Here is a 26,004-nt window from a genome sequence, read left to right on the forward strand (position 1 = left end):
TAAAGTCTCTTTGATAGCATTTTCAGCGTGTTTCTACTGCTCTGTTTAAACTTGCTCTTGTTAGTGAATAGGTTTCTTCTGCCTTGGCAATGTGCTTTAGAAGTCATAAACCATGCTCCCTGCTGTCTTATCCAAACTTACATTTCTTCTCTTTCATAAACCATCTGGAAGTTGGGATGCGAAAAATTCTACAGTTTCTAACTTCTGCCTCTGTGTTTAAGTTTATACCAAAAAATTGATTCTCAGGTTTCTTTTGTCAAACTGCTACTGTGCATTTGCATATGACACTATTTTCTCTTTGTCTTGGAGCCATTTACTATTGGATTTTAGGATCTTAAATGTCTTTTCCAACCTCAATAATGCTATGGTTCTGCAAAGGTAAAACATGCCAAAACCACCAAGAAAATGAGGCCCTGATAAAAAAGTACAGTGGATGTGCTTCCTATAAATAAAAACCTCTCCACTGGTAATCTAAGTTCCTTTCCTCTGTTGTTTTTTTACAGGATCTTGTTGTCAGGAATTGGCTGTTATTTCATGTGTCTATCCTGTTCCAATTTTAATCCAGTTGCTAAGAATAGTTCCATTAAGTTGTAACTATTTGCACACTTTAGGAATGCATATGTATTACTAATTTATATGGAGCATTTTTTCTTTTGATGTATGGAAGTATTTTATTAATTGTGTTTTTCCATTCTTCTTGTATTCAGACTACCTTTTACTTGGCATTAGGGTGATCACTGTGGGTTGTCACTTTGAACAGAAAGCTTCATCTAACATTGTGACTTCATCTTGTAGCCTGAGATTCACATCTCAAGATATTTGTCTCCAGCATCTCATTGAATGAACAAAGCCTCATTTAAAGGATGACGTACTTGAAACTGGTTATGTGTGTATTGCTCCATCTAGAATTTTGCCTTGCAAACAGTACAGAGCAATTGCTCCTCTGCTTGTGGTAGCATTTATCATGTCTGACTGAGCTGTCTGAGTTCACACTTTGTGCAAAGCTTCCCAAAGGCAAAGTCCACTTGGTTTGCAAATTCCTTTTTTCCCAGAGTTCATGTGAATAACACATCAGCAGTCCAGTTTCATGCCTGTAAGTATTTTAAAACTTCATAGTTTCTCAACATTGAAAGCTCTGGGAATCAGACTTTATGCTTTAAATAACCATAGCAGAAAAAGGCTTATCCTGTGAAACACTATCCTGTGTTCGGTAATAAGAAGACTTTATAGAGGGAGAATAGACGACAATGGAGAATAATGATACTATTTGCAATGTAGATTAATTTTTTCCTCTTTTGTAACAGATTTTTTTTTTTTCTGTCAGAGAAACGTTGAAAAGAAAAACTAATGGCAATGACTGTACAAGCCCAATTGCAAATACTCCTGGCTCAAAACGGGATGCCCACTTCTGTGCAGTCTGCAGTGACTATGCTTCAGGATACCACTATGGGGTCTGGTCATGTGAAGGCTGCAAAGCATTCTTTAAAAGAAGTATTCAAGGTAGGACTATCAGCTTTTGATAACTTCGCTCAAAAATGTTGTTTCAGGGTTGCAGTGGTTGATCTAGTAATGAGTTGACCAAAAATCCTGGCATGTGGTGCTGCAAGCTGAAAAACAGCAACACATGATTTAAATAACTTATCTTTTGGCTGTTATCAAGAAACATTACAAAGTGAGCAACTGATTTCTTTAGAGAAGAGGTGGAAAACACAGCATGGGAAGGTCCTGCAGCAAAAGCCTCAATGGGATGGCACTGCAAACCTGTGAATCTGATTGCGGTTTGTGTCCCAAAGTAGATACAGTAATTGTGAATTTTTTATAATAGACACAGAGTAGGTAAATATCTGTAGTCTTTGCTAGACAGGAGCTATTCTTGACTAGAGCGTGTTGCCTGGAGCTGTTGAGTCATAGCACATGATACCTACACAATATGTAGGATATAAAAATATGTGGAGCAACTATTAGGTACAAAAATGATTTCTGTTATTTCTCAGCCCACCACCCCTGAGAAGCCTACACTGCAGGATTTCTTCCACTGCCAGATCTCTCCAAGATTTGTACTTCAGGGTTTTAATCCTTAAGTATTTGGTATTTAGTTCAAATTTCTTGAGTGGCTGCAGTATGAAGTAAATGTAGGTCTCCATGTTTGTGATCATAGCCTATGGGCAGTGATTTATGCACTGTATGGGAGCTTTGGACCTCTTCATTTCTTGAACCATAGCTCTAGTTAACATGTTATTTGGCCTCGCTTGGCATCTCTTGGTGGAAACTTACTTGGATTGACACTGGATACTACATGCAGATACTAACAGCAAATCCTGTCATTTTTCAGTTTATAATGTTCCTTTCCTCTTCTGCACACAAAGCCTTTAGCAATCTTGAGGTTTTTTGGGTTTCGGCTCAATATGGCAGAGTTGGTGTCACCATTAGTATCAATTTTAATTCAAAACTTGTTTGGCTTTTCAATTTATTGTGCAAGTTCTGCATGAATGAATAACAACTTCTATACACTAGTGCAGGTACTTTCGATTTCTAAAATAATTGAAGAGAACTTTGTCTTCCATTTGTCACAAATGAATTTGATCTCAGAGTGTTTTCTGTCAGGAAAATTATTTGCTTGCTCTGGGTTGCTCACATGTGCTTTGGCCATGAACAAGTCTTCATGTCCCCTGTCAGGTAACGTTTGCTTGTAATTCAAGTAAATGAAAGTAAGTTCTTGGCATAAAACACTAGCAAGCACTCGGTTGTAGCTGTTGTTATGAGGGGTAGTGCTTATAAAACCAAAAATCTTCTGGGCCTACTTATAGACCAAAACATTGGGCCAATGTCTAATTAAAATTAAATGGTATGACTGAGCAACTGTGTGTGGTCTCCTCTGCTTGCCCAAGTTTGTACTGTAGTGTATTTGTCCCACATTCCTGAGCATCTGCCTGCAGGCTGAATTATCCCAAGGTCGCAGGAGATTTAGACCAATTTATACTCCTGTGTGCTTGGGTTATAGTGCAACAGAAAGCTTCTTCCTCCTTTACCCCGCATGTTGTGTGAAGAGTGATAAACAGTAATTTGTTTTTCAGTTATATCTGCCAGTAAGAAATGGGACAAACTGTAACCTGATCTTTTTAAAATTGCCAGTTCAAAAATTCAAGGTTAAAATTATTTTAATTTTGCAAAGAAATAGTCACAATGGTTCAGTTAAACAGTTACTCTTGGAGACATGAACTCTTGGACTTCCATCAAGTAAAAAAAAAGCCTCTAGTAATGCTATCTTTGCCTAATCTGTTCTTAAAGCTTGAAAAAATAACTTTAAAACCCACAAGCTGAGAGAAGTAAGAACTGTAAATGAGTGAATATTTTTTTCATCCTTTGCAGTATTTGGCAGGAGGTTATTTGACTGTATTTACACCTAGCGCACCTCCCAGTTTACAGTAATAAAACTTTGGGACCAGATTACTGATTAATGAAATACAATAACGTAAAGGAATTTGGGTAGGGGTGACATGAGGTGGGAGAAAAGGAGAAGAGAACAGAAGAGGCTGTAGTGGAAACTGGTAATAGTAAGAGAAACACTTGTCCAGATTATCTATGAGTTATACCTTCTGCTTGTGCTTTTCTTTGTACTAATCAGTACAAGTCATTTTAAACTAGTCTTCTTTCTATCTTGAGCTGCTTTTTAAATTAACTTTGATCCAGAGTCAATCCTCCAAAGGCTTCTTCATTCCTGGAACTCACCAAGTCAGAGAGTGCAGTTAAATAGAGCCAGAGTTTACCTAAAGCTTTGCAGGACTAGAGCTGTGTGCACTGACTGCTGTTTTCAACTCTGCTGAGGAAAAAATAATTTACTATCTACCACCTGTATCAGCCCCAGTAAGAAGTTGGAGGTTGGGAGCAACTTTCCACAAGAGTGTATGTCTCACTTTCATAAATGAGTTGGTATTAGAAGGTGCTTAGTTGTCTAACAGTCATCACTGAAAACTGGTGTATGTGCCTGGTTACTTTTTGAGGCCACAAATCAAAGTTTTCGGTAAAAGAAAACGTACATTTTTTCATCAGTTAAATTAGCGGAGCTTAGATAGATGCATGTGAAGAAGCTGTGATGCTTAAAACCAAGAAGGTCCTGGTTTGGGAAATGACAGAGAGACTGTTGGAGATGTTAAATTTACTCCTCTTCCTCTTCTGCAGGACATAATGATTACATCTGCCCAGCTACCAATCAGTGCACGATAGATAAAAACAGGCGCAAAAGCTGCCAGGCGTGTCGGCTACGGAAATGTTATGAAGTGGGAATGATGAAATGTGGTGAGTTTTGCATGTCTGTGTTGATTGCTTGGTTTTGCTGGCTTTTTTTTTTCCTTTTTCTTTTTCTTGGAATCCTAAAAAGGCACAACAGGCAATTAAAGCAAGGTTTAAGCTGGTTTTATAGGAAGAAGTGTACCAATTCTTAATGCAAAAGATTTTCATTTTCAGAAGAAAACCTGTGGGAAGAGGTAAGGTGTAGGTTGGACACATGAAAACCATAGTACCTCTGCAGAGCTCTCTGAAGGCAGTTTACTTCCATACTGTGTTTTGCAGAATGGGAACCCAAGACTAGCTGCTGCCTGAGCCTCAAATCAGACTGAAATCCTTTCTAATATGGGGTAGATGAGCCTGTACTATGCTCTGCTGGCTGAATATAAAGCAGTGCCCCATCAAAGCAGTAGTTAATTAACCCAGTATTCTGCTTCAACAGTGGCTTTGGGAAGAGCGTTAAGAATGAGACTAGCACCTGTGTGAAACTACTGCTGACATCTCAGCTCCCAGAAGTTGAGGACTTCTGGTTTAGAAGAGGTTTCTTGTAGGTGTCTTAATATATTAAGAGAATGGCAACTTTTCCATTGTCCCTCTTTTTAGTCCTATGAAGTCTTATCATCTACAACATCCCACAGCAGCTTGACCAACTGTCATGTGAAGAACCAGATCCTTGCTTGCCAGGCTTCTTTATGGGGCTTTGGTGGGGCAGTGAGGGGAAGGCAGTGGGTAGTCTGTTCTTTTTTACAACAAGCTATTTTCAGATGATGCCACGCAGCTCTTCTATCAAAAGAAGTAGTGAACAAACATTCTTTGTTACTGCATCATTCAGAATTATCCAACCTTTTCTCTTCCTGTCTTGTACTTGCAGTAACGTGACTTCAATGTAGTTGCACATTTACAGATTATATTTTAAAGGTTACTTTTAAGAAGAAAGTAACTTTAAGATATTTCAATATCTAATATACTTTCGCAGCCAAGGTCTGTTGGTTCTTACAGGTTCTCCAGTGTACATGATAGAAATAGGCTGGGAAAACATTATATAGGAACACTGGAGTGAAAAGAAGAAGGGCCTTGTGCTTGGTCTGCTGTGATTTGCAGGCGTGCATCTTATTCATCCCATTTAATGTAGATACCTATTTCTATTTCAAGGCTAAGCACTGTTTTAGTCCTCCCACTGCTTTGATCTGAAGGCTGTTTGCAGAATATTATTTCTTTTATTAGGAGAATTCTTTAGAATTACAGCCTCCATTATTGCTGGACAATTAATGCCCATTTGTTCTTGTGGCAACATTGTCCTGTAGCTCCTCCTTATTGTTAACGGTCTGGTTGTGTTTATGGTCTACATCACATCCCCTCATAATCTTTGTTTTATTATGCTTCATAAACCAAGAAGTCTCCTCTTTTTGCAAAATAGGAAAGTATCTGAAAGTCATCAGGGTAACTTGTCCCTGTCTGCCCCAGAATTAATCCATTTTTCACTTGGATGATCAGAACCCTGGACAGTATTCCTGTGAACTCCCTTCACAGTAGTAGCACTAGTATCTCTTACATGGGAGCTCTTCCCTCCTTACAACCCAGGATCCTATATGCCTTGTTCATGGTTGATTTCAGCTTCTCTGTTCATTTCTAGTTGATAACTCCCAGCTTAAAGCTACAAATTCATTGTTCCTTGTATTATTTTTGTACTTGTGAAGTACATCTAGTTTCTGTTGCTCAAGTCATCTAGTTCTTGCTATATGAAGCTCCTTTCTTCTTCTGCACTGATGATGCATCTCAAAATTATGGATGTTTTTCATTATTATGGTCTCAGTTACCTTTGCTGTCTGGTCTCCAGAAAGTAAAACCTTACACTTGCAAATGAGACTCCTTTTGAAACCTTACTTTTTGAATGGTGTTACTGTCTTTTTTTTTGATCAGACCTTTTTGGTCTGATATTTTATTCAAAGTTTTTTGAACAGGGCTTTCTGTCAAGCCCCAGTTCTAGAGTTGGAGAAATTTTGCAAAGATTGATTCCAGTATGATATTATAAGGTGGTCCTCCCCAATGCTTTCCTTAAGCTAATACTTTCTTTCTAATTATCCAGAGAGTCCTGGTTTGTGATTAGATCTCATAAGCACTATGGTATTACAAGTAATAAATAACAATATGTACTTATGTCTTAGCCTGTGTTTTTTTTAATCTTGTCACATATTCCTAAGCATATTTTGCTACAATAATGAATGTTGTAGGGCATTAATGACTGTGCCAGACCAAAAATGATACTTTGAAACTGTTAACAGGAATTTTATTTAAAAAATAATTTTTCTAAGTAGTAGCAGTGAAATTTGAGATTCCTGAGAATTTTATTTAAAAATCTAAACAGTTTAATTTCAGAAAACTGAATATAAAAATTATTCAGAATTTTCTGAGCTGCCTCATCAGTTAAGTGGCGTCTGTGAGTAATGCTGATGCATGGACACATCGTGACAGCCATTTAAACTAGACAGATTTTAAGACCGTATTTCTTGCATAAAATGTAATTGCCATTTCCTGCAGACCAGAGTGATTATCTTTCAAATTTTGTCTTGTTAGAGCCATGCTTTAATGCCAATTTTTCATTGTAGAAAGCTGTAAAAGAGTATGTTTTCTTTTTAATGGAGGTTTTTCCCCCATCTCTGCTCCTTTTCTAGGTCACTTAGTGAATACATTGGCTCACATCTGCTAAAACCGTGAATAAGGTAGAATGGTTTGTAAGTGCGTTTTTTGCTCAGTGGAGACTTCTTGTCCAACAGAAGTGATAAAAGAACCTCAATTACTGCTTTGTAGTTTATGAAAGCTCTCCATAAAAATTCTGAGCTATTTGGATCAAATCTTTTAGTCCTTGTTTTGCATCTTATCAATAGACACCTTGAGAAAAAAAACTGTGTGTGAATAGCATACATTTCTGTGTGTAAATGTGATTATGCAGTACATGCCATTTTTAAAAGAGGAGGAAACAGTAGGCAAATGTGGCTTTGGAGTTTCCTGGTCTGAAGTTCTCTTGGATGTCATAACATTCATAAATGTTGAGAATTAACCCAAGAAGCCACATATATTTCAGTGGAAGCTAGCTGGGGGTTCTTTGTATCAATATGATAATGAATTTTCTTACAAAATATACCATCATTGCCAAAAGCACTGTGAGGGGCTTGGACACTGCAGCTGCCAATTTCACTGTAGGAAGTCTGTGTTGTGCGCTGTTCCAATCAAGAACACTACTGCCAGATTTTGGCACTAGGACTACCAGAAATGGTAGAAAAATAATTGCAAGGCACTGTCAACAGGAACAAGGAAAACAGAAATACTGCAGTAAACTTCCCAGCAAACTCAAATAAACCGGACTGGGATAAAATTGATCTTCTCTTGGAGTTTTTTGGTGTTTACCTGAGCAGCTGAAATGGACTATAGGCTTCCAAAGAAGAGGGGAGTTACTTCATCCCTTAGCTATAGCCACTCTGGGAGCAGCTATACTTGTGCTTTTCTTTTTTTGGTTCCTGAGGCTCAAATAGACCTTCCTCCATAAGGAGTTCCTAAGGTTACCTTTTATTCCTCCACTCCATCCCACTCCTTTTCTCCCAGGTGCCAGCTCTCAACATACTGAAAATGTTCCAAAAGTTCTTCCTTTCTGTCCCCTCTCTGCCCCAAGTGAGGAGGTTGAGGGGGCATACTAAGAAGTGATGGAGTGATGCTGCCCTTGAATAGTGTCATTATCCAACAAGTTTGCAGAAAGAAAACCACAACTCTCTGTGGGCTGATATGGTTCAGGAGTTGGCTTTTTATGTCCTGTGTGTGGCTACTGTGTGCAGTTTCCAGAGAGCACTTTGGAATGCTATAATTACTTTTCATACAGAAAGTAAGTGGGGCAAAAATATTGCATGGCATTCGTTGGACATAAGATGTGTTAATTATATTTTAGCTATTATAGAAATTACTGGAATTTCAGCTCGTATTCTTGTGTGTGTATGGCAGATGGCAGCTTCTTGGTCAGTAGGTCTGCTCTGTGAATACAGGTGTACTCACCAGATTTGCATTTGCTTTCAAGGGAGACTGGAGTGATAATGATTTACTAATGTATACTTGAGTGAGTTTTAAGCTCAAACACTTGCAAAACTTATTATAATATATTCAGTGGTAGAACCTGCAGTTGCTGCTGAACTTGTTAGTTACATTAGCAGTTGCCAGGGACTAAGATCAATATCAAAAGCAATGTGCCATGTAACTGCCAACCATAACAGACAGCATTTGCCATTTTCAAAGAATTTGTAAAGCAGGAGTTGCTTTAAAAATAGCGTGTTTCACTGCCAATAATACTTGTTGTGGCTTGTTCATGGGTAAGTGAACAGGCTCATTTTAATGACTTCTTTTTCAGTGTGTCTTATTTCTTATCTTCCTGTGATCGTATACCCATGTGGTCTATGATGCTGTAGTTTGAGGTCTTGCCCTTGGCGCGGCGTTCTCATCTGAATACAGCTATTTTCTTGTGCAAATAATAGATCTAAATAAGGAGAATGCTGTAGGAAGGAGAAGGAATTTTATCATCTTGTGAATTTCTGCAGTTGCCTGAATTACCTTTATATGAATGAATATTAGCTATTAAATATAGTTAGGGGATTTGTGGTGAAGTCGGGGATAGTCCCTTATCTGGGAAGCTCTATGTATTTTAATGCCATGACTTTACTCAGATTGATCCCCATCTCTGTGTCTGGTTAAGCCAAACATAAAGCTGGCCTATAATTATTTATGATATATAGTTTTATAAGCGCTTAAACATACCTGTTGGATGCTAACAGACATACATGTAAGATTTCTGGGTCCCACCTAAGCTTTGGATTTGATTAGAAAGTACTGAAGTTTCTTTCTGTTGTTAAAATGTGTGTCAATTGGAAAGGCTGCTACTTTCTGATGTCTTAATTGACAAGCAATTAGCAACCTTAAATATTGTTTTCATAGCTGTGTAATCTTCCAATGCACTTTTTAAAAATACAAGCAGAATGAATTTTACTGTAGAAATAAGTGGTATCTCTTAATTAATGACAAAGTAATTTTATGGCCTGCTCAGTGAACCAGCCTTCACCTGCTTTGGCAATATATGCTGATTAAAAATTGCAAATAATAATTCAGAATTTGGTTTTGTTGGGTTTTCTTTCCTCCCCTTTTTTTCATCACCAGCTATATTTTTTTACTAACAAGTTTTTTATGCAGAAATGTCATAACAGTCCTGGTTTGGCTTCTACACCGGAGTTGTGATTGTAGAAACTTTTTACATTTTAAATAAAGCATTTTTATTGTAATAAGTACTGGCTGTATACAAAGTCTGATTTAGTTAAATAACCTAAAGTAATTTAAAGGTGATTGCTATTTCCCAGTAAGAACCCTTCACAGCTACTGAGACCTTTAATACTATCAGTAAATATCACAACCTGACTGAATTATATTAAGACAGAGGATGGAGTGCAGCTGTGTGGATGAAAATTGTACAAGATTGTATCAGAACAGGATATTGGACTATTATTTTTTAATTTAAACAAATATTTCTTTCTTTTTCTCTTTGGTCTTTGTTAAAGTACCTGGTCACTTACCTGTGCGTTTATATACACACAAGAGTATAGAAACACACCTGCTTATATGTATGTATATATGTGTGTGTGTGTATGTATATGTTTATATATATATGTATATATAATATAAACACACCTGTGTGTTTATATCTTGGATGGGTTACAGAATGTTATTAAAAATCTTTACAATAGTGAATTAGAGAGGATAATTCGAGTGTTGCCACCAAAGACCTGATATTTTCCATGCCACAGAAGTCAGGGTGACAGTATAGGAGAGCTAAGGACAGGTGATCAGAGGATGAGGAGCCCACAAGGCTGTGCTTGGTTCATTTCAGTGCAAGGAACTGAACTAGGGTCAGTGATCTGGTTGCAAGTGCTTGCTTGACCACACCTTGCTTCTGGCAGGTATATCCAAACTGCTGGAATTTCTTCCTTGTGTCATCAGGCATCTCCTCCTCACCCTAATTCCCTCTTAAACCAGTATTTTTTCTGACTTTATAATTGTAGATATGGTCCCTAACTGAAAACTATGTCTATTGTGGAGCAGTTGGTATTTTTTGATAGCCCAAGAAAATTTCTCTTCTGTACTGCCTATGGCTTTTAGTTCCTCTGTGCTATTTTTCTTATTCTGTCCTTCGAGGTGCCCATTTTCAATGTTCTTCTGCTTTCTCAATAGTAGAAACAATGTGCGGGGTTTCTTCTTGCTTTAGTTTGGATGCCTTCTGGTGGTTACTGTCTCTACAATACACATTCATATGGAAATCAGAGCTATGGATCTCTGTAGAGAGAGCACCCTGATATCTAGGTATTTCCTCATCTCTTCAGAGTTGTACTTTGTTCCAGTTGCTTAGCTCACTGTCGACCTTTCCTCTTTGTCTTCCCTGGTGGAAAATATTTACGTACTTTCATGCATGACATGACTTCAGAAGAGTCGGCAGCCCAATGTGCCATTCTGTTTTTCTAAAGCTGACAAAGCACTTCAAGATTTTCCTCTTGACCTTGGTGCAGTAGTCCAAAATGAGGCTTAGCGCAGAGTTCTCTGAGGCTTATTGAAACATTCGCTATACTGTCCAAGCGTCTTTGTAGAAATTAGTCTGTCTTGCTGTCTTTTGACTCTCTAATGAAGAAAAGGATTTGCCCAGACAAATGGTTGAAGAAATTGCTGTGTGACTTGCACACTTCTCCAGCTATCTTTTTTTTTTTTTTTTTTTTGAGTATCATCATCAAGTCTGATTTCATGAATATACCATAACATGTCTCAAGTTCTGATTGTCTTTGCTGATATGTTGTATCTTTCCGTAAGTTCTGTTCACCTGCTCTGGCAACTAGATGTCATTTGGCCAAGCATTTGGTTCTGCAAATCACTGATTGTTTTCCTTCAATCCATTATTTGTGCAAATATCCTGTCCGTACTCAACCCATTTTATCCTATCCATATTCCTTTTAAGGATGCAAAACCGTCCTTGCCCCAAATTGTGCAGACTTCCAGCTGATAATGCTTCCAGTTTCAAATGCCTTCTTACACTTGGATTCCTCCATGACTGAGGACTGTTTATTGGACCAGCATTGCCTATTTGTCTTCAGTCTCTTGCATTTCCAGGTAGAGGGTGTTCTGTGATATTGAGAACTTCTGTAGTGGTCATTCTGTTCTCTTTTCCATCAGAAATGGTTTACTAAACATGCAGCAAGTGAGAATGATAGCAATATGCAGTTGAGAGTTCCACATCCTTAAAGTCCATCCTTATCTATTCTTTTCAGTGCCTTCAGGCTGTACCCAGCTGGCCTTTGCATCTCACCCTTTTCACAGGTTGCTCAAACGGTGCTTGATAGCTGAAAACAAGCCATGATTATGACCTGAAAAGCCACTTCATCTGAGGAACCTCCACCACTGAGAGACTGCATTCACCCAAAATCTTATTTAGCAAGACAAAGCCTTGTCACTAATTTCAGCATCTGAATTTTTTTCTTTTTAATTTATTTTTAATTTGGCTTATGTTTGAATCTCTTTGCTAATTGAAACCCACGGCCAGAATTGCATTGCCTGGATGGAATTTAGACAATACATGGTGGCTATGGATGAAGAACGGTAGGAATCACTGAATCCAGTAGCTTGACAAGGAAGACTGCCACATTCCCATGTCCACAAGTAGTGAGTCTGAGTGTGTACTGTTATTAGGCACATATACACACAATACCTGTATCCGCAGTCAGCCACATACACCAGCAGAGATAGAAAATACAGTACTCATGCAAGTAAGCAGTGTAAAAGACATGCATTCATACAGTATGAATCCTCTCAGTACCTGGGTTTAGACACTCTGTCAAGTAGTTGGCCGGTGGATCTCAGTATCTCCTCAGCTGATGGCCTCTGGGACGGCAGCCTCACCCCAGTTGCTGGTATTCAGCCCTTCCCTCCCACAAATGGCCACAGAAACACACATGTACTATAGATCCCTCCAGTAAGTGGCTTTAGAAAGTCAGTGTTATCCAGTAGCTGGCCTCTGGACCCTCTGTTCTTCCAGGTGCAAACTCTCCTGTGTGCATGAGCACACATGCACACACACATGCAAAAACAGGTCCATGGCAGCATGGTCCAAACCTACTGCCCTACCAGAAGTTGACACCCAGGTCCTCCGGTCTTTCTAGTAGGTGGCTTGAAGTACCTGGCCTCTCCAGGTGAACTGAAAAGCCTTTGCTGTTGACTTGTCTGCAGGGTGTTGTGCCCAGACCATAGGCTGAACATTGTCCCTTGATAGCCCTGAAAGTAGCCTAGGCAGTGTGTTTTTTGCCACTGATTACAAGTTCTTAGGATTCTTCTATCTTCATCATTCCTTTACTTCTTTGTCCTCAAGCTTTATGAAGCCTTTAGTTACATACCCTATTGAAGAAGAACCAGTTTGTGACCAGGGCATGAAGTCTTCAGGCAATACATTGGAAAGAGTTCATAAATATAATAATGTCAAAATAGTAGCAATAGCAAAAAGGATGCTTTTGTCAAATTTATTGTGGAATTGAAACCAAATGAAGGAACTTACCGTGCATAGAGACTCCATAAGTCTCTATGCGTGCAATAATAAATGTTGATGTAGTATAGATTTATGTTAGCATAGGCATTTTAATATCTATGAAAATTCAACTTTTGAGTATCATATGTCAGTAAAAGTGTTGATGACCAGCACAAAAAATTAACTTCTGAAAGATTTAGAGGACAATTCAGCTGTGATATTAGACATATTAAGTGCTGAAAGATTCGAGTTGAAGGATCTCTTCAGTAACTTAGTATTTTTAAATATCCTGGTTTTCAATACGGTACAATCTATGGTGCATTAGTTACTGCCAAGAATTATCTGTAAATCAGTAAAAATAGTCCTTGTTATATAATATGCTGAAGGGGTGAGTGAAGCAGAAGCCATGGCTGAGTGTTTTAGCAAATACCCATACCATGTTTGTGGAGATGCTTTTAGACTCTTTCCATGGCATCTATGCAAGAACAGGTAACAGTGATCCTACCAATAACACTGACAGAATTGGAGAATGTTTGGTATTGATAGAATGAACAACAAATTAAGTCCAATAATTTAAAGGGATCCTTGCAACACAAATAGCATTCTGCATGCAGAGCCCTCCAAACAGGGGGCTTGCTCTTTCCAGTTGTAGATCTGAATTAGCTTTGGGGAAACTCCTGCTGTCTTAATGGGATGTAGGGAAAAAATGGGCTGCATCTCAGCGAGTCCCTAGCTGAACAGGCAGCTAGCAGTAAAGCCCAGCTGTGCTTCTGGCTGACATATTTACTGTCTATCATGGCCCAGACTTCCAGAAATCTTCTCTTCCCCCAGTTTACATCTAAACCAGAATTTAAAAACAGAATTTACAAACAGCTATCTTTAACTGCATTTAAAGACATGATGTATCTCTCTTTTCATGTCAATGGGAATTTTCCCATGGATGTTTAAAGTAAGTTAACTGAAGATCAAAAGCAAACATTTTTAAAAGTTATTTTTTGTTTAGTAGAGGAAACAAAAGCCTCAGCTGAAGTCAGTAAAACAAAGCTAAGTCAGTGCTGAATGCTCTAGAAATTCTGAAGCTTGATGGTCAGTACTAGGATATCCAATATTAAATGGTTTTCCCACTTGTCCTCATGCATTTGGATTTACATAATGCAACACTAAGAGAAAAATGTAATCACGTGTCTCTTGTGTCAGGCTCAAGAAGAGAACGTTGTGGGTATCGGATCCTGCGTAGCCATCGTAATTCAGAAGATCACATGCATTGCATTGGCAAAGCTAAGAAATACAGTGAGACAGCAACCCGTGTAAAAGAGATCCTGCTCAGCACAGTCAGTCCAGAGCAATTTGTTTTGACACTACTTGAAGCAGAGCCTCCCAATGTACTGGTGAGTCGTCCCAGCAAACCATTCACGGAGGCCTCCATGATGATGTCCCTGACAAAACTGGCAGACAAAGAGCTGGTTCACATGATTGCTTGGGCCAAAAAAATTCCTGGTAAGTATTTCAGTCTTGTTTTTTGTTTGATCACAAAAGCATTGGCTTAAATAGTGTGTCATTGTCTACCCTGAAATAACAGCACAGCACAGTAAACATGAATATGAAAATCTTAAGATTTTTATAGTTTAAAATAATAAACAATTTATTGCTCTCAGTAATTCACCTGGATGTATTTTCATTTAGACAGTGACCTAGCTCACAATTTGCTACCTGTTGTTAGTCAAATACTTGTTCATTTTGCTAAAAAGCATAGTTGCTGTTGCTTGCAATTTCTACCTCATTAGCTATAAATACCTGATTAATCTGATTTAAAGGTTCTTTAAAAGGGTATTAACTGGTTTGCTATAAAAGACTGAAAGACCAATATTTTCCTTGAATCCTGTTAAAAGGTTTCTAATACAGTTGAAAACAAAATTGTGTCCAAGCAGTCAGTGTCTACAATCACTTCGTTTGACGTAGTTACTACACAAGAATGTCAGATTGCAAAGTGGTGCATAGTATCAATCTCCGAATTATCATGTGCTGTCCTTCAAAGCAAAAATCAGTAAGGATGCGTTTGGTTGTTGGCAACATAGAAAACATACACTGAAGTTCAACTACATGCGTTATTGTCTTGAAGGTCTCAAATGCCACCCCAGTATCATGGCAATGTACCATTTCACTTCTTATAACCTACAGGTGGTGAGCATTTGCAATTCCTTCTCCATTAAGCATTCATGATTAAAACAGAATAAAGAATAAAAGTCAGAATGAAAGCAGCCAGCACACAGAGATGGTAGTTGGCAAAAGTGTGCAGAAAAACTTGCTGGCTGGCACAGGCTAAACCGCAGACTGTAGCCCTTCAGCAAGAGCTAAAGTGACCAACTAACAATAGTGAGCTGAAAGAAGCACTGAATAATTGATAGATGTAATAAACACATGGGCTGAGCTGAAAGAAGCGCTGAATAATTGATAGACATATAGCAGCATGGGGCTTAATCCTTAATTTAAGGTAGAGTACTCTGCTAGAATTGACTAACATATTCTGCAGTGTGCCTGGTAGTTCTAACCCCATGTCCATCATGACTGAGGAGCCAGCACACAACAGCTCCTCACTTGGATTTTATGCTGAAGGTAGTCAGAGCGTGCTGGTGCATGCCCTGGTCTTGTCATGCTTATGCACTATTAACAGTATTTGCTGCTGCTTAAATACACATACACAGGAAGACTTGGCAGTAATTGTTACATCTAAAGATAAACTGAGAGTAGACATAGTACAAGAAACAAGGAATATTTCATATAATCCTTGAACTAAGAAGCCAATTCTGTTTCAGATCTAGGTGAGGTGGCTGAAGCTGCTATTAGCTCCAGCTGCTGGACCATATCTTCTAAGTGCAGATTACAGTCTTCATGGCTTAGCCACTGTGTTGGAGTATGCCGGTGTGATAGTTTTGGGTGTGCAAATTCCACGTGTGCTGTTAAGCTACTGGGGAGCAGATACTTGTGCAGCATGAACATCTTAAGCCATCTAGCCATTTGCAGCGCAATAGTGGTTTTGCTGTTAATGTGGAATGTGTTACACTGAAAGCCCAAATATTAAGTAGTGTCGATGCTAAAATTTCTTGTTTAATCAGAAAAACTTGATTAAAAAGTACTATTTCAGAGTACTCTGTATGGTTATGTTAACCTGGTAGGAAGTGAATTGTGAAGGAAAACCAGGGAAATTCTTTGAAAATGACATCATTTTAAGGAATATTTGGGGGGGGGGGGGGGGGGAAACCAACCAACCTTTCAATTTTCTGTTTATTCTTAATTTCTTTGTTATTTTTTTTTAAACTATGTCAGCTTTTTTTTGAGAAAACAGCCAGCTGAGATTGATTTTTTTGATTTGTTTTTAAAGATCAGCTTCCAAAGCAACCCAAATTTTGACATTGATCACTTTTAGTTTATTTTCAACGTATGTCAGAAAAGAAAACCCTTTTCTTGGCAGTAAGAGAACTGTATAAAGAAAACCCACTGAAACAATCAACCCCCTTCAAAACAGTTCCAGGCAATGTTGACCCTTCATCTTGTATGTTTGGTTTGGGTTTCTTTTTCTGATCACTCCTGTTACACAGAACAGAAACACCATTTTAGAACAATGCCCAAAGTAGATGTGATTGTTTAATGTGTTCCTAATGTAATAATATCGCCATAGCACATGGCAGTTAGAACATTTACTTTGATGTGGATTTATTTATTTTTTACATTAAAATAACCATGATGTCTAGAGCTCAGGACACAGAATTTCAGGTTTTGAAACTTCTTGCCTGAAGTTAATCATCTCGATCCATGCCTGGTTCCTGGAGGTAGGTTCTTAGGAAAAAAATATGCAGACTTCTTGAGTAATGGCCCACTGAGCAGTAACTTTATTTTCTGTAAAGCTGAATATTTGGTTTTGTGTGCCAGGGCTTAGAAGCCCATTTTTACCTCTAAGTTATTACTGGATATTATTTTGACACTCACTGAAAGTGAAAGAAAATCTTTCTTTTTCCTCACAGATGCTTATGTTAACAGTAGCCCTAAACAGGAAAGATACATTTTGAGGGCTTTTTTTTTCATATTTAATATTTAATGAAATTCTTTTGTTAGCAGTTGTGCTCTGTGCCTGTAATTTTGTCTGTACTTTCAGTTTAACGGATCGTATTTTTGTGTTGCTCAGTAAACTAGAATCTGATACATGGATTTTTTTCCTTCTCAATTACAAGCATTTTAATCCTTAATTGTCAGATGGCAGAACTTCTGTAACTGCCTTTTACTTTGTTTACCTTGTCTAAGGTAGCTCAATGTGGTTCAAAGCTGAACTGTGTTGCTAATAGAATGTTGTCATAATACTGAAACTTGGATTCATTATGCAACCTCGTGTGCTGCTGACCAGAGCAGCATGCCTTTTGCTAGTCACTACCCATCTAGCACAACAGTTTTTCTAGTCTGTTTTAGTAATTCATAATTAAGCGATTAGGTGTAGAGCGCACAATTTAAAGGACATGTAGTACAGCCATAGAAAAGTAGTTTAATGTATTCTGCAGCAAATGAACTAGAACTTCTGACACTCCAGTAGAAGCTGTGGTGGTTGTGTGCTGCCCTCAGTAATGCACAAGATTGTTATGAAAAGGAAAGGTATTGTCCTTCTAATGGCTGTGCTCAGGGTTCATAAATCATACTGCTAGTGCAGATAATGTGAGTTTAGCAGATGACATACAGATAAAGCTGGATGTTTGAGTATCTGTAGATTGCACGCCGGGATTTGGTCTAACATCTCACTCAACTGAGATAGTTTTTTAAACCAAATAACTGTTTGTTTGAGCTGGAGAAATCAGGGCACTCTTGTGTAAATGTTTATTTAAATGAACTGAAATGTCTCTTGGTCATTGTTTCCCAGGAAGCTGCCACTTTTAGTTTCTCCCATTCACACTTCCATGGTTATTTTTCTAAAAGCATTTTTAAAATTTTGAGTGTGTGTCTGGCAGACAATCTGTTGTTGGATGTGGATTCTGTACTAAATTATGTGACAGTGAAATCCGGGAGGGAAGGTGTTCGCTGTCTCCTGTTTAGCCTTCTTACACAATGATGAGCAAGCCATTTTGAAAGGCAGCACTTCTATTAATGATAAGAGTGTGTGCACATTACCCAGTTTATATCAGCCCAAGACTGTCACCGACCGTCTTCCAGCTTAGTAGTTTAATAATATTAAAATATATGGAGCATTTGTATAAATTGCTGACAGCAGATTCTTTGATGGTGCAAACGTACTGTGTGTATTTTAAGACGTCAGACATCTGGCAAGAATGGGGAGCCTGTCTCCCATGGCCAGGCTGTAATGATTTTTTCCCCGTGCAGAGCAGTAGGTATCAGCTCATCTCGAAGCACCTTTGGATAAGATAGAGACCTATCAGCTCTGCTTTGAAAAGTGGCCTGATCTTGGTTTTGACCACTGAACTGGTCTTCATCATATCTGTTTTACTATGACTGAGCAGTCTGCTTTCCCACTTGCATTTTGGTAATTTACACTTCTAGCCTTTTTTTTCAGGGTGTGTGAATTTTATGTCTATCCATATGGCTTCTATACATCTTTTTTTCCCTAGTGTTTTTTTGCAGGGGGAGGGAAAAGGAGGGCAATGACTGTCTCTACCTTCGGGCTGTGCTGCAGTGTGATCCAGTGCCTAAATTGTGGAGAGAACTAAATGATGAAACAGTTTTATGCACAGTTGTATTTATCCTGTTCTTGCTGCTGGAATGCTGTTTGTGAATGCAGTGGGGACATTGCTACCTTCACCAACCACCCCTGTCTCCTTTTGTCTGGGTTTGTTTTTTGTTTGTTTGTTCTGGTTTATTGCAGTTTTGAGGAGGGAGGCAGCAGGAAAGGGATGGGAGGGGTCAACTCATGGCATTTACAGAGGGACTGACAACACAGAGGCATCAAGATTCTTTAACAGTTAGGCAAGAAACCCGGGAACATGTCTGTTTTATGAGATTAAAAAAAAAAAACAACCAACTGCAAAGAGCAACCATTTGCATTCTGGGGAAAGAACAGACTAATTTCTTAGGAGCCCTCTGCAGGGCAGTGCAGTAACCTCCAACTTGAGTTTCCCAAGTGATTCTCTGGGGCCTTTCTGGATGCTGTCATCTAAAGAACTGGCCCAGCGTAAGGCTAGTCCTCTGCAGCCACTTGAGTTTTACCAGCTGTATACGGGTAATTGCACTGGAACATCACTCTGTTATTTCAAATGTTTTGTGGAAGATTTGAGAATGATAATAATATATATTTATGTTTCTATTTGAGACAGCAGCATGCTGCTTCTGGTGTCAGTGCTCCCTTTTCTGGCTTTCTTCACAGCACGTAATTCTTTCTATTTCTTTTTGTTTCTCATATACTCGGACTCCCTTATCAAAACACAGAAATAAAGAGGTTGATTTATGTTATTTTCATTTTTTTTAGGCTTCATTGATCTCAGCCTCTATGACCAAGTAAGACTCTTGGAGAGCTGCTGGATGGAAGTTTTAATGGTTGGTTTGATGTGGAGATCAATTGACCATCCTGGGAAACTGATTTTTGCACCAGACCTTGTCTTAGACAGGTAAAAGCATAATAAATTCCTTGAGAGCACTTCACATTAGCATGCCTGGAGGTAAGAGCAAGAGGATTAAGTATGGAGATGCTATTAATATTTTATCCAACAACATAATTTACTTGTATTTGTAACAATAATGTCTTGAGGTTCCACATCCTTACAGGGGCTTACCTGTACCTACCCATTCCTTACCTACAGGTAAAGGAATACTAAGTATAAATAGTATTGTTGAACCTGCATATTCCTGAATTCCTGTAGCTTCACATGACAGTTTGAAGCTTTTCTGTATTTTTCACACCTTCTGTCGGCTTTGTTCTTTATGGTCCAGGTCTCTGGATGCTGTAACTGTTGACACAGCAACGCAATGCACTACACTGGTGATTTTCCCCATTTCCCTCCAAAAAAGTAGACTTAATGTCAGGCCATATTTTAATTGAGTAGCTTTTCTGCCTTTTTCTTCCTGCCACTGCTGCTGTTCTCAATAGCAGGGAAGAATACAGATAAGTAAGGAGGTTTTTCTAAAAGACATTAGAAGGATTTGGAGTTTTGTAATTCTCCTGCATTGCTGTGCTTAGGTCTTCCTCTTATTAAAACCTTACAGAGGAAAAAAAAGCAGCATATTACAGAAAGGATAAGAAGCATCCCTTTGAATATTGTGTTGTATTCAATACTGTGAATTTTTGAATACCATGTTGTATGCTACTTAATTGCTTTTTTAGTCCAGTACATGCAAAAAACAAACCTAACCAAAAAACTGGAACACTAACTAAAGTGGTGTGAAGTTTGCTGCTGCTTAATTTTAAACCTATTTCAGTGACTTAAGGTTGTTTGTTTGTGTGTTTGCTTGTTTTCTGAAAATGGGATCATTTCTAATATCCAAAATGGAGAAAGCTGCATTCAGCTAACACTTGCAAGCATAACAATAAACAATCACAAAGCCACCAACACCCCCCTCCCTCCTCCCCAATCTATTTATACTTCAACACCTTCAAGGAAAAAGGGGGCTGGGGGCTGGGAGTAGAACTTGGTTTATTCTTTAAAAGTGTCCTATTACTCCAAGAAACTTATTTTAGGGAGTCTTTTTTATTCACCAGGTCCTCAGACCTCCCTCAGGTACAAATAGGTACTAACTCCTTGCGAAAGAAATCTGGAGAATGATTCGAGGTGGTACTGTGAAACACTATAGTGTTTCAAACTGATTATCAGAATTACACTGGCTGTGAGGATAAAGCCTCTTACAGAAATATGGTCATACTTACCTGTGGTCCATCCTGCATGTGCTTTAATGAGAAAATCAGTTTCTTAGAGGTGCTGACCTTTTATACCACTGTAATTTTCAATTTAGATATCATGATAGAACTTTTCAATTCTCCCGAAGATGAGATGGATAGGCCTTTTTGTCTGACTGAGTTGGAGTTTCTTCTTTCTACTTTTTCGATGACATTTTGAATGTGTTTCCATAGGGACGAGGGGAAATGCGTAGAGGGAATTTTGGAGATCTTTGATATGCTTCTGGCTATGACCTCAAGGTTACGAGAGCTGAAACTGCAGCACAAGGAGTATCTGTGTGTCAAGGCAATGATCCTCCTCAATTCCAGTAAGTATGTGACTGGCTCTGACACTCACTAAACTGTACTTTCTATATTGAATGTGGCTGTGAAATCAGCCTCTAAAAATGGCAGAATTATCAAATGAGATAAAGCTGTTGAAAGAGAACAATAGGAAAGGACTAACTGCCAGATTGGTAAGGATGTTTGCTCCGGAAAATGCTAAGCTGTATCATTTGCTGGATTTATGGTCTATGTCCTGTTGTAAGAACTGCATGAAAGACCCAAAGTCTGAAAGCTTCTTACAAGGTGGGGCTTGGGACCCAGGATGTGAGTATGTCCTTTTCAGCAAGAACTTTTACTTGTGTCTCTGTGGATCCTGGGGATGTGTAAAGTTGTTGTGCAGCTCTACAAACCTGTCTTTAATTCTTAATTGTAGTAAAACTAGTTACTCAATTGAGTGATGATTAATTAATAATATATGATTAATAATTAATAGTGTTCCTATTTAAAGGTAATTAACTGGTATAAATGATTGCAAGTACTCAACTGTGAGTTTAGTTTCAGGATACGAGCTTTGCTTTGCGAAAGGCTTGCTTTGCAGTGTTTCACCCAAGGCAGACAGGAGCGTGTTTGCCAGTTTAAGGTTGTCTGCAGTGAAATAATTTTATTCCCCTGAACATTTTGTGAGTAGTGCTGTCCAAAGAATCCAACAATAAAATAACAACAGCTGTTGCATGGACTGTTTTCAGCAAGGAGCTGCTGTGTAATTCTCAGCCCAGTTCTGAAGGGGAATGGTCCAGCAGTGATCCCACTTGTGTAGAGATGGATCCCATTATTTCAACAGACAACAAAAGCTGGTCTTTTTTTTACTTAAAAAAAAACCTCACACCAACCAAGCAGACAAAACTATGTTTGTCGGCTGTTATTTCCTTCAAACCCTCACCTCCCAGAGAAAAATCACTCCTTTCACCTCTCCCTGCTCATCTTTCTTGTCAAGGTTCATCTTTTAATCCTAATTTCCAAGGTGTTCTGGAGCTCTGTCCTTCCATAAGTATCTTTGAGAGGATTGCTGCCCTCTCCCCCCCCCCCCCCCCCGATCACTTCTGCTCCACCAATGATGTTACTGTGTGTTTTCAGACCTCCTTAGTGGTGATTTCTTCTCTTCTCTCTACCCCCAATTCCCTGCTTTTTGCTGACTTTTAAGGTTTCCCACTGTAGGTAAATGCTGTGTTATGGCGCCTGCAGTGAGTGGTAGGGAGACCATGGCAGGCTGGGTCTGTGAGCAGTGTCTCTCAACATGTTCTCCTCCCTCCTTAGGATATACTCACACAAAAGAGGGTTTTTTCAGCAAGAAGAGATTAGAGCAAGCATAATGCTGTAATTCATAATAGTTACTAAAATACAAGGTACAGAGTGATTCAAAGGGAAAAAAACCCTGGAGAACAGAGGGCACATCTATGTTCAACATGTTGTCATGGGAGGACTTGGGAGAATTGCTCAGTTTCCAAAGGATGTGGCCGTCAAATTTTGGCAAAGGAATGTAAGCTGAAGCTTGGTGTGGCACATGGAACATCATTTGTACAGTCTTGAGGGGCAGATGTCAGGAAATGTATCTTCTCTAATCCTGTTGAAATATGATATCAGAAAAAAAGTCCACGGTCGTAGCTTCTTTTTCTTCCTCAAGTCTGTATTTGTCTCTCTGTTTAGGCATGTTTCCCTTGTCAGGAGAAGAACCAGAAAGCAACAGGAAACTGCATCATCTGCTTAATGTGGTCACAGATGCTTTGATGTGGGTTATCGCAAAGAGCGGAGTCCCCTCGCAGCAGCAGACCACTCGCCTGGCCAACCTGCTGATGCTCCTCTCTCATGTCAGACACGCAAGGTACCCTTTACAGAACATGTGTAACATACGGTGTTGGTGCTTGTTTATTACAGCCACAAAGTGAGGCTTGAGCTCCAGAGCACTCCTGAGGGAATCCTGCTACTGTTCTTCATCCCTGTCCATTGTAAGGCTTTCTTTCCTAGCACAGCTAAGCAGCCTCTCTACTCAAGTGCTTGTTGGCACTCAGAAATGTTGTGTTGATATTAAAATGCCACTTTAACTGTATTACATTAAATTATTCATTATGGATCTGCCTGAAATGCTTAACACTGATTACACAAATTCAGCTTTTCAAGAAGACCCACCCAGCCATCAGAACTTTTCTGTCCAAAATGAAAGTCTTTTTCCAAACTCAGCTGCAGTGTGGGCTTAGGTGGAGCAAAGTGTACTGTGGGTGCCATGTTTGTCCCAGGCCAAAGTTGGTGTCTTTTACTCAGAACCACAGCATTTCTGCCAAGGGACTTGTGCTGCACTGATGCCACACTCCTGCCTTCCCGACTGCATTGGAAGCAGTTCCTCTGCTCCCTGCCAGTCCCTAGACCTTGAGCTGCTCATCTTTGCTTGCAGTACAGCAGACTCAATCACATGGTCCGACAAACAGATGCTTTAATTTTCAGGCTGTTTGTAATTCTAAATTGTCACCCAAAGCCCAGCTATTCACAAAGCTGTCTTATGTCTGCACTTCGGACTGTGTGTCCAGGGCAGGCGGTCCTGGGACCAGACTGGACTATGTAGGGGAGAGACGGGTGTATCTGACTGTGTAGGTACGCTGAAGAGGGACAGCCATCTTTGCAACAGGCTTCCTGGGAGAGTGGGTGACAGCAGCGAGCACCTGACTGTGCAAAAGGCCAGTTTGTGAACTGGGGGTGAGGTTGAGAGCTGGCCCTACAAGAGCTACAGCACCAGCAAGAGCCAAAACAGACTCAGGGCTCCAGTGCACTGCTGTCACCTGGGTTGCCCGCTGTGATGTGACACCACATCACAGCATCGCAGGAGCTCTTGTGGTGACATAATGTGAATAAATATTGGGAATTTTTTTCAGAGTTTTTCTGCTGTGCCTGCCTCAGCCAAAGTCTGGAGGCTACATGTGACCTGTCTCCTTCTTGCTTAGCAATGGTCAGTCAGTTATGCTTTGTTCTGGAAATACTTGCTGCTCTCAGCCTTGATTACCAAATGATGCAGGACTCTCAAGATCAGGGTGTAGGAAGGGGGCTGCAATTTCTTCTTTGCCATTAAGGTATTTATAACTCTTGAATTGTAGCAGAACCTCATTTTTCTGGAAGCATTGCCCCCCTCCCAATCCAATTTCCTAGGTCATCTGTGTGCTGACTGCCTGCTACTATTTCCACTGTGATAAAGTTGTGTTGAGCAAGCTCACTTAGATTTCAACCCCAAAATCTTGAGTACATCTGAAGTATATCCATGTGCAACCGCAACAGCAATAACCACCTCCTCTTAGTCCAAATCATGATATAGCCACAGAGCATTCAGGCTAATCAGGTGTTGCTGTATCTTAGTGCGTAACAAAAAAAGAGATTGCTTTAAAGGCCTGTAGCCATCTGCAAGATCTGACACCGGACATGCAGAGAGGAAACAAACCACTTGAAGTTAGACAGGGTAATTTGGTCTTCCTACTCAGTCAGGCAGGAGCCAGGTAGGTATTAGAGCTGCACATTGTAAATCCTCCTTTTGTATAAAGCTGCAGCATGTGAACCTCCCACATTTACAGCATCGAAGAGGTTTTCTGTTTGATTTTAACAGGGTCCGTACATCCAATTCTTCTCTGAAGTCAGTTTGTGTGGTGTAAAACAAATCTTGGTTCTCTAAATAGTAAACCACTCAGCCTTAAAGTACTGGGATGCTGTTACTATTGATAGTGGTAAGTGATCTCAGGGACTACAGCAGCAAAACTTCTTAACCCCTAATTAAAAAAGGTCTCTCTTGAAGCCACAGGCGTGTTTCCTTCTCTACACTGTTGGACCCAGATCACTGACTTATTTTCTGTTCTCCTGCACAGTAACAAGGGAATGGAGCATCTCCTGAGCATGAAGTGTAAAAATGTGGTCCCAGTGTATGACTTGCTGCTGGAGATGTTGAATGCACACACTCTCCGAGGGCAAAGGAAGTCCCCAGCCACGCATCCCGAATTTGGCCCGTTAGAACAAATGGAGACTGGAGACAGTCTGAGGAATGCGGCAGCCCAGTAATTCTGCTGAGACCTGGAGATGTGATGCTTGTTCAAAGCTATGGGAGAAAACAAAACTGCTGTGTTGGGACTACTGAAGTGTGACCTGGTGCGAGTCCTCATCTCTTCTAGATTTGCACATCGGTATCTTGGGAAAGGCTTGTGGGATGCATGCTTCTGTCCATATTTCTGACATTTTAATAGCTGCACTTTAACAGTGCCTTTTTGGAGACTCTTCAAAAGCACCTTATGAAATTAAGCCTCAGAACAGTGCTGCGAGACACGGAATTACTGCCTCTCCTTTTCAGAGCCAGGCAAACTGTGACAGAGAGCTAAAGGGACTGGTTTAAGATGACAGAAGTTATCTGTGTCAGGACTAGGAGTGAGCACCTACGTTTCTGTCTCCCAGACCAAGGTTTTTATGTGATGACTAGTCAATTTCCTCTTTCATAGAATCATAATCATAGAATATCTCAAGTTGGAAGGGACCCATTAGGATCACTGAATCCAGCTTACCTCTGTGTGCTGGTCCCTGGGTAATCCTGCTTTGCTGCTGATATAGATAAAGTGCTGAGATATGTACAATGTAAAGGAGTTTCTTCTATTCTTAAATACGCAATGGCTGCAAGGGCCTTCATTTGAAGGCCATTCAGAATAGCTTCTAAGACCAGATCAGAGCCTTTTCAGAATTGTTAAACCAAGCTTAAGTTTGTATTTTGTGAGCCTGCTCTGAACACTCACATTGTTATCTGTGTATAATTCTTCAGTGCTTTAAAGAAGACCAAACTGCCTGGATATTTCAGTCAATGCTGACCTTTGAAATGTGTTTTGTCTGTGAGATTAACATGTTGTTTTACATATTTATTAATGATGTTATATCTATTATAATAATTAGGTACGAGAGGTTGCTCTGTGAATATTAACTGTTT

The 26,004-nt window shown here is 39.5% G+C and overlaps 1 protein-coding gene across 4 annotated transcripts in view; it reads left to right on the forward strand.

Moving 5' to 3' along the window:
- ESR2 (estrogen receptor 2) overlaps positions 1-25,594 on the forward strand; it is a 47,859-nt gene extending 22,265 nt beyond the window's left edge. For all 4 annotated transcript variants that reach the window (XM_062630726.1, XM_062630724.1, XM_062630723.1 and 1 more), the window contains 7 exons: positions 1,325-1,500; positions 4,180-4,296; positions 14,066-14,365; positions 19,326-19,464; positions 20,922-21,055; positions 22,716-22,890; positions 24,908-25,594. In XM_062630726.1, the coding sequence (XP_062486710.1) occupies positions 1,325-1,500; positions 4,180-4,296; positions 14,066-14,365; positions 19,326-19,464; positions 20,922-21,055; positions 22,716-22,890; positions 24,908-25,097 (1,231 nt within the window). In that variant the 3' untranslated portion in view covers positions 25,098-25,594. The remainder of the gene's footprint in view (positions 1-1,324; positions 1,501-4,179; positions 4,297-14,065; positions 14,366-19,325; positions 19,465-20,921; positions 21,056-22,715; positions 22,891-24,907) is intronic.
- The last annotated feature ends 410 nt before the right edge of the window (positions 25,595-26,004 follow it).

This window comes from Pezoporus occidentalis, unplaced genomic scaffold (assembly GCF_034315485.1).
Source record: "Pezoporus occidentalis ecotype Australia unplaced genomic scaffold, CSIRO_AGI_Poc_V1 ctg36, whole genome shotgun sequence".
NCBI classification, from domain to species: Eukaryota; Metazoa; Chordata; class Aves; order Psittaciformes; family Psittacidae; genus Pezoporus; species Pezoporus occidentalis.